Source organism: Corythoichthys intestinalis, chromosome 5, assembly GCF_030265065.1.
Source record: "Corythoichthys intestinalis isolate RoL2023-P3 chromosome 5, ASM3026506v1, whole genome shotgun sequence".
In the NCBI taxonomy this organism is placed as follows: Eukaryota; Metazoa; Chordata; class Actinopteri; order Syngnathiformes; family Syngnathidae; genus Corythoichthys; species Corythoichthys intestinalis.
In genome coordinates this window covers 3720140-3728853 of record NC_080399.1, presented here as the reverse complement: position 1 = coordinate 3728853, position 8714 = coordinate 3720140, and the positions used below count along the sequence as shown (strand labels likewise).

The 8714-nt window shown below is 43.1% G+C and overlaps 1 protein-coding gene across 1 annotated transcript; it reads right to left on the bottom strand.

Moving 5' to 3' along the window:
• Positions 1-2715: 2715 nt before the first annotated feature.
• On the bottom strand, positions 2716-5174 carry LOC130916273 (galactose-specific lectin nattectin-like). Its single transcript, XM_057836872.1, has 7 exons — positions 5164-5174; positions 4988-5050; positions 4695-4722; positions 4505-4590; positions 3219-3350; positions 3030-3138; positions 2716-2963 (listed from the first exon to the last, which is right to left on the bottom strand). The coding sequence occupies exons 2-7, from the start codon at positions 5048-5050 to the stop codon at positions 2884-2886; spliced, it is 498 nt and encodes a 165-aa protein (XP_057692855.1). The 5' UTR covers positions 5164-5174; the 3' UTR covers positions 2716-2883.
• Between the last annotated feature and the right edge of the window lie 3540 nt (positions 5175-8714).

Below are 8714 nucleotides of genomic sequence, written 5' to 3'. Positions count from 1 at the left end.
GAGCAGCCCTCTGCTGGTTTAAATCATATTTATCTAATAGATACCAGTTTGTCAATGTAAACCAGCAATCATCATCTTACTCTAGGGTTAGTTATGGTGTGCCGCAAGGATCGGTCCTCGGGCCCATCTTGTTTACGCTGTATATGCTTCCTCTAGGTAATATCATCAGAAAACATAGCATTAACTTTCATTGTTACGCTGACGACACACAACTGTATTTATCAATTAAACCTGAGCAGATCAGGCAAGTGGACAAACTAAGTACCTGCGTCCAAGATATAAATACCTGGATGAGCACTAACTATCTTCTACTTAATCCTGAAAAGACAGAAGTCCTTATAATAGGCCCGAAAAGTGTGAGAGACTCTTTAACTGCCCAGATAGTCACTCTGGACAATGTAAGTGTAGCCTCCAGCACCACAGTTAAAAACCTAGGAGTTTTATTCGACCCTGACTTATCGTTTAAAGCTCACATTAAACAAACCTGCAGAACGGCCTTCTTTCACCTGCGCAACATAACCAAAATTAGAAATATTTTATCTAAAAGCGATGCAGAAAAATTAATTCACGCGTTCGTTACATCGAGATTGGATTACCGTAACTCCCTACTTGCAGCTTGTCCTAAATGTTCCCTAAAAGGTCTTCAGCTTGTCCAAAACGCAGCAGCAAGACTTTTAACAGGAACCAATAGAAGAGAGCACATCACCCCTATGCTCCAGGCCCTTCACTGGCTTCCAGTCGAGTTTAGAATTAAATTTAAAATCCTCCTTCTTACATTTAAGACCATTAATGGGTTGGGGCCATCTTATCTCTCCGATGCTCTGGTTCCATACCACCCCAACAGAACACTCCGCTCTCAGAATGCAGGTCTACTGGTAGTTCCCAGGGTTTCTAAAAGTACTGTCGGAGCTAGAGCCTTTAGCCACCAAGCCCCTGTTTTATGGAATCAGCTTCCAGCTAATATTAAAGAAGCCGAGACAGTCTGCACATTTAAGATTAGATTAAAAACGTTCCTATTCAGCAAAGTTTATGGTCAGGCTAGTTGAAGTCGGAGTAGACTCAAAGTTTAGTCTAAGCTGCACTAGAAGCTATAAAGCTGGGGGAAGTACAGCCACTGAGTTCTATCTCCTTTTGTCTCACTCTACCTACCACTTATCTTACTTTATTTCTATTTTCTAATGTTAATATCTAGTTGTCTAGTCTCTTCATCACTAGTCACCCGGTGTCCCCTCCCCCCCTCCCCTCTGGGGAGGGGCTATTTTTCAGCTGCAGCCTCCTGACTGTCTGGACCCCAAGCTGGATGGACGTCCTCGTTGCTACCCCCGTCTCATCTGGCTAGATGGACCTCTTCTTGTTCCTTGACTCCACCGCATTTTTTACGGACTGTAACTTCGCCTGCTAATTCCCATTAGCGGTCCTGGGGCTTCCTGTCTATCCGTCCTGGGAGTGGATCTCTCCTCACTGTGGTACTCCCCAAGGTTTCTCGTTTTCTTCCGAAGACTCTGGAGTTTTTGGAGTTTTTCCTTGCCGACATGGAGGGTCTAAGGATGGGGGATACCCAGGACTTGAATTTATTTATTCATCTTTGTTGCTTCGTTTGCTGTTTCTGATTGTGTATCATATTGCCTTTGCAAGGCCTTTTGAGACAACATTTTTGTGATCTAGGGCTATACAAATAAAATTGAATTGAATTGAATGTAAAAAGCTCTCCTCATGCATATTAACTGCACAACAAGTGCAGCTGCCCTCCTCCGGGGAACGAGCTGTAAATTGTTCTCCGCCGGGTGGTTTGCCGATCGGAGAAGACAATTGACAACCCAGTCGTCTTGTCAAATGATCTGGGCTAGTTATGTGTGATTTTCTACTTCGAAGACTTTGAAACATCACTCAGTTAGGGTTAGCATGTCGGCTAGCTGTCACGCCTCTTGGTTTGTTTACATTCTCCGAAGCCGGGGAAGGGAAATGACATAAACCCGATTTAGGTGTCATAAAATATCATTCAGGAGGTGCGACAGTAAAGGTGAGGTCGACAGTTTTGACCATTATTGAGTAATTTTGCTGTGTCATCCTGAATAAGTGTTTTTTTTATTTCATATTCCATTTAGCACAAGACTATTGTTTGTCATGACCATGCCATTTATTTAGCAATTGGGGAAAAATACTTGGATAAAAGGAATATCTTGTAAAAATATTGAAATACAAAAATAGAAACAATGACATTTTGCAGCTCTCTTCGTCACGTTTTCCTCGTTGTGAATAATTCCCCCTCAACGGCTGACTGGTCCTTCTCAAGCCATTTATTTAGCTATTGGGGGAAAAAATACTTGGATAAAAAGAATATCCTGTAAAATGTTGGAGTAGAGAGACTGAAACAATGACATTTTGCGGCTCTCTTCGTCGCGTTTTCCTCGTTGTGAAGAATTCCCCCTCAATAGGCTGTATACTAAATCAGATGAAATCGTGACTCCACTGACGTCATCCACCTGTTGGGGATGCTAGAGCCCTATAATGGTAGGCGTGGCTAACCAGCAGATTAAAAGACTAATTGCGCTTTGCTAAATTGTTGTACATAGTCGAACCTTCTCAAAATGTGATTCTAATTCACATAATAATCCTATTTAACTTTTTTTTCTCCTGTCGTACGCACTTTAAAATGGAGTGAATCGAAAGACACAAAAGCATATTTTGATGCAGACAGATTCCTTCTTTTATTTAATAGAGTGAGTCCCTTGACAAACAAATATGTTTTCAACAATTATTCAGCATTGCGGAGTAAGAAACAAAGATTGGATAGGAAAATCAAGTCATAGGAATACACTAAAGAGCGATATGGTCTTCATGATTATTGAAACCTCATTGTTACACAAGCCAAAATGGCAATAGTTAGTGTGCGTGAGTTAAAACTTCACTGATACAGACATATGCTCTCTCAGTATCGCATGCGACATTTTCCCAAAGTCCATCTGAAAAGAAATGTAAATATATCAGCATCAGCAAATCAATATCAGCAATATTAACAACTCACTTACCAGAAATATCCATCTCAACGCAGTCACCGCTGGCATCAGGCTCGCCGTTTTCCACGTCAAAGTTTGTGTAATCATTTTCTGAGCCATCAGTCCATATGTAGTCATCGTCCTGGAAGACAAGATACAAAGAAGATGTTACCAAGTGACAGAATTCAATCAGAAAGTGCTGGTCAACTTTTTTTTTTTTACCTCAATTGTGTCATGAAGTCCAAGGACGGCATAGCCCTCATCACCACCCGCTTGAACCAGTTCATGAACAAATGCATTTTCCAGGTCACTGTGGATGGAGACGACATTTCCACCCAGAATATTGCAGACGCTCTGATTTTAAAAGAGAGTGGACAAATATTACAGACACTCTGATGTGAAAAGAGAGTAGACAAATCGTTTTGGCTCATTCGGATTCTGCAATCCAAGGTTCTCAGCTGAATATTGTTTAAAGTGAGACTGCATGTGTGAAATCTAAATGCATATTCATACCTGTCAAGTTGTACAGTTTCGGCGTAATTTGTACAAGTGAGCACTGATTTTTAAACGTGTACGCCGTACGTTCAAAATCGGTACGTTTTTCGTGCATTACGTTTTTTTTTTCTCCGTTCGGATTTTGTCACCGTTTCGGCAACTAGACAATGTGCGTTACTACGTTGGTTGAATGACGCGAGAAAAGTCGGCGACACTGAGAGAGAAGAGTGTTGTGACGCTGTAGCAAACGCGACGCTCGGCTAGTATCTCCAATATTCCCTGACTGTAGCCGATAGCCTACAATCTACACCTAGATATCAAATGCAGTACAACATACAGTACATAAGTACTTTATTTGTTTAGTATGACAATAAATCTTCAAGATGGCATTTACATTATTAACATTCTTGCTGTGAGAGGGATCCACGGATAGAACGACTTGTGACTTTTTTTTTTAAAAATTAATTACCGCCGTTATTGGGATAAATTTGATAACCCTCCTGGATGAGTGTAACATATTATGTCTGTAACGATGAATTCAATTAGAAAACGATTTAATTAACAATATATATATATATATATATTTAAAAAAGGCATGGCCGATATTTTTTTTCCGATTCCGATACTTTGAAAATGACGTGATCGGACCCGATCGTTCGGCATCTCTACCGAGAAGTATTGTTGTCCAAAAGACTAAGACAAAAATTCACAGTGCTAACCGTCTACAAAGTCGGGAGTGCGTTGTTCCAGTACAGCGGAACGAGATAAGTCATTGGATACATGTTAGCATTGTCCCGCTCATTGGACAGGCATCTTTTTGAAGTACAATTTTCTTCAAAGTCACTCAACTTAATGTAAAGGAGTAAATATAACACGGTACTACCCACGTCTGGTGAGAATCACCCTATGGTAGACAGTTAGCTTGACAGTTTAAAGTCAACAAAGATTTGGATGACTGATAGTGATCACAATCAAATACTTGTTAACTTCATTAGAGCGGTTGATATCCCTACCTCTGCATCTGCTAAGGCCCTATTTTCGTCTTGGTAGATGTAACAGTGACAGTCCAAGCGAGTCCAGCCTTTGGGACAGTTATTATCTGCAAATACAAATGTTATGTTTGGAGGAAAATTAGATGTTAATCAAATTGAATGCTGACAAAAGAATTAGTGCAATTAGAAGTATGGGGTCATAGTTACAAACTTTTTTCACTTTTCTTGGGGAGAGACCACTGTGAAGAAGAGAAGCACATAGTTATAAATTTGACCGCCGCAAGGAAAACACCAGGCACCGGATCGGACACCATTATAAAATATTTAGATAACAAAATTTAGATGGAGTGAGATTATGACTAGGGTTAGAAATCTAGCATGAGATTGACTGATATCTAGGCATTATTATTATTTTATAACCAATGCACGGCTCGATAAGATAACTTCTCTTCCAACCGATAGGATATCAGTCGAACATTTTAGTCACGGCTAATTTTGACTTACAACTCCCGTCAGCAGTCCGCTGATCACACAGAGGAGGAAGAACGAGCGAACCGCGAATGCCATCTGTGAAATGAGAGCAAAAATTTTACCTGTCAATAAATAATGTCATCACGCCACAGAACCATGCTATTCATGCTGAAAAAGTCACTTGAAACTGTGTAAGAGTAGTATTTTACCTTTGTAGCTGTGGTGCTTGATACTGAAGACTATGACGATGATTCCTTTTATATGCTGCGTTGTCGCCCAAAGGATGGCTGACGTGCAAGGTCATGCCATCGTCTTATCAAACTGGATTTGACAATTATTAGATGTGGAAATCTCAAAAATTAAGGAAATACATTTTTTAGCAAGTTTTAATTATATAGCAGTTGTCGAGTCTTTGTCAAACGGGTTTTTGATTAAAAGGATCGAAAGTAACTTTTCATGCCAAGTGGGCTCGTATGCTCACACAACATACTGAACTAACATTACTCACCCCAAAAGCAGGTGACTGTGCGTCAGATCTAGCTCGCAAGATTCACAAAACAATCACATCTGCTTTGAGTCAAAATGGATGGGATTTCCAGTACCGTCAATGTCAGGCAATAAGTTAACACGAAAGTGACCCAAAAATGCATCCATCCATCCATCATCTACTGCTTGGCAACTTCAACCAGCTCCTCTGGCAGGATCCCAAGGCGTTCCAAGGCCAGGCGAGAGACACAGTCTCTCCAGCGTGTCCTAGGTCGTCCCCGGGGCTTCCCGCCGGTGGGACATGCCCGGAAGACCTCCCCGGGGAGGCGTCCAGGAGGCATCCGAGCTAGATGCCCAAGCCACCTCAGCTGGCTCCTCTCGACGCGAAGGAGTAGCGACTCGATGCCGAGTCCCTCCTGGATGACCAAGCTTCTCACCCTATCTCTAAGGAACAGCCCGGACACCCTGCGGAGGAAACTCATTTTGGCCGCTTGTATCCGGGATCTTGTTCTTTCGGTCACAACCTACAGCTCGTGACCATAGGTGGGGTTAGGAATGTAGATTGAGTGTTAAATCGAGAGCTTTGCATTTCGGCTCAGCTCCTTCTTCACCACTACAGATCGGTGCAGCGTCTGCCGATCTCTTGCTCCCTCCTAGCCTCACTCTTGAACAAGACCCCAAGAAACTTGAACTCCTCCACTTGGGGCAGGATCTCATCCCCGACCCGGAGAGGGCTCTCCACCCTTTTTCCGACTGAGGAGCATGTTCTCGGATTTGGAGGTGCTGATCTTCATACCAACCGCTTCACACTCGGCTGCGAACCGCTCCAGTGAGAGTTGAAGGTCTAGGCTTGATGAAGCCAACAGCACCACATCATCTGTAAAAAGCAGAGATTCAATGCTGAGGTCACCAAATCGGACCCCCTCAACGCTTCGGCTGCGCCTAGAAATTCTGTCCATAAAAATTATGAACAGAATCGGTGGCAAAGGGCAGCTTTGGCAGAGTCCAACCCCTCACTGGGAACGAATTCGACTTACTGCCAGCAATGCGGCCCAAACTGTGACACCGGTCGTATAGGGACCGAACAGCCTCAGTACCCCGTACTCCTGCAGCACCCCCCACAGGAATCCCCGAGGCACACGGTCGAACGCCTTCTCCAGATCCACAAAACACATGTAGACTGGTTGGGCGAACACCCATGCACCCTCGAGGGCCCTGCCAAGGGTGTAGAGATGGTCCACTGTTCCACGGCCAGTACAAAATTCACACTGCTCCTTCTGAATCCGCGATTGTACTTCCCGACAGACTCTCCTCTCCAGCATCCCCTGAATAGACTTTACAGGTGAGGCTGAGGAGTGTGATCCCTATATAATTCAAACACACTCTCCAGGCGGACTACCACTCCGGTCTGCCAATCCAGAGGCACTGTCCCCGATCTCCACGCGATGTTGTAAAGGTGTGTCAGCCACGACAGCCCCACAACAATGTCATCATCATCGATATCATTAAAAATGACAAAATGTGATATGATTTGCCCAAAGGAAGAAAGAACCAAAGAAAGACAAGGGCAGATGTTAGAAACATATGCTTATCATTTTCCCGTCCCCCATACAGCTAAAGACGCACAATCAAACATGATAGAATAGCATACATCTAATTACATGAGCTTTTCCTTTTTCACATGAATTATCTTCCCAAAAGTTATTAATTGCATGGAATTTAAGCAATGTTGTCGATTCGTGTGAGTTCCTCGATTAGGGTGATTGTCACTCAGCGTCCAGTCAAGCAGCTCCATTGCGGTTGTTGATGACACAGCAGTCTCGTGCACAAGCAGATTAGTGGTCGGAGTTTCAGGGCGAACAAAATTATGGCTTTATCATTGTCCCTGACATTCCAGCATCTATTTGTTGTGGGAACATTTTGTTGTGGCTGTGTGTGTGGCAAAAGTGGTATGTGTTATCACAGCTGGGTACATTCCTAAGGTGTACATGGTGGCAACAAAATCATCTCTTTGCGAGTTTTTCATGGGGTTTAATAAATGTAGATTAATGTCTCCACAACAAAAGACATGCTTGTTATTTGTTTTAAACAGTATCTTTTCCATTTACTCAGTAAAGAGCTGGACATTTGAATCAGGAGCTCGGTAGACACAGCAGATAATTATGCTTTTGCAATTGGGAAAAAGGAGCTCAATTGTAATACATTCCAGGAGATCGTCAATCCTAGTTGACATGTCATGTAGAATTTCAAACTTAAAATTCTCATACACAAACAAGGCAACACCCCCTCCACCCTAGATGCCCGATTCATTTGTGCCATGTTATATCCGTGCAAATTAAAGTCAGAGCCTTTGTTATCTTTAATTCAAGTTTCCGAGACAGAAATGACATCAAACTTGTAGATAATCCTTAATGTGTTCAAAATTCTTGTAGAGACTCCTGTCGTTGAAATGGATTAGTTTCAGTTTACCGTCCACATCCACGAAGTTGTGGTCCGGATCGAGATATTCATTTGGGTCATCATGGCACTCTTCAGTCTGTTCATCCAATTTTAATCGAAGTGTGGTTTCACTGTCATCATTAATTTTCGAGTGGGGTCAGCTTCTCAAGGCTCCTTATCACTTTAATCTTCATGTCTTGCATCTTGATAAGGATCCTGCAATCCGAGACCCAGGTGCTGGCTATTTTTCCAGCTTTCTTGAGCTGACGTGCTTTTCTTGCAATATCGGCATTTCGGCGAGTCAAGTTGTCATTCAAAAACATCTTCGACCATTTCAGGCGGCGCTGACTAAGCAGGGCAGTCTTGCTCTTGTGGTCTGCCAGCTTCATGAGCACCGTCACCGGTCCTCTCCCCCCAGATGGGAGCAGAAAGCAGCGACGGATGTCCTGCGGTTCCATGTTTATTCCATACTCTTGCAGCTTAGCGATTGCCTGTTGCGCCACTGTATCACCTGGGCTAACAGCCTCGGCAAATGATCTAGGCGTCAGTTGTAATCCAGAAATGATGAGCTCATTTGCGCGTCGGCACCGATCGAGATCGTCAGCCAGAATTTCCAACCTTTTGATGCGAACATCTCTCTCCTCGACCGCCTGCTTGAGTTTCTCGTTTTCAGCACGCATTACCTGGAGCTCTCTGACGATTTCTTGATTTCTCCTTTGATTTTCTAGATTCTGGCTTTGAATCAAGCCAGTCAAGGAGACCTCCAATTTCTGTATGGAGGATTTTGTTTCATCCAAGTCTACAGATCTCAGATTCTTTGCAGCCATAATGGGAG

Excerpts from the sequence above, each read along its gene's own strand:
- LOC130916273 (XM_057836872.1), bottom strand. The coding sequence starts at position 5,050 with ATGGCATTCGCGGTTCGCTCGTTCTTCCTCCTCTGTGTGATCAGCGGA. Across the intron at positions 3,139-3,218 it reads GACTTCATGACACAATTGAG|GACGATGACTACATATGGAC; the intron begins GTAAAAAAAAAA and ends CTTGTCTTCCAG. Across the intron at positions 2,964-3,029 it reads CGTTGAGATGGATATTTCTG|ATGGACTTTGGGAAAATGTC; the intron begins GTAAGTGAGTTG and ends ATTTCTTTTCAG.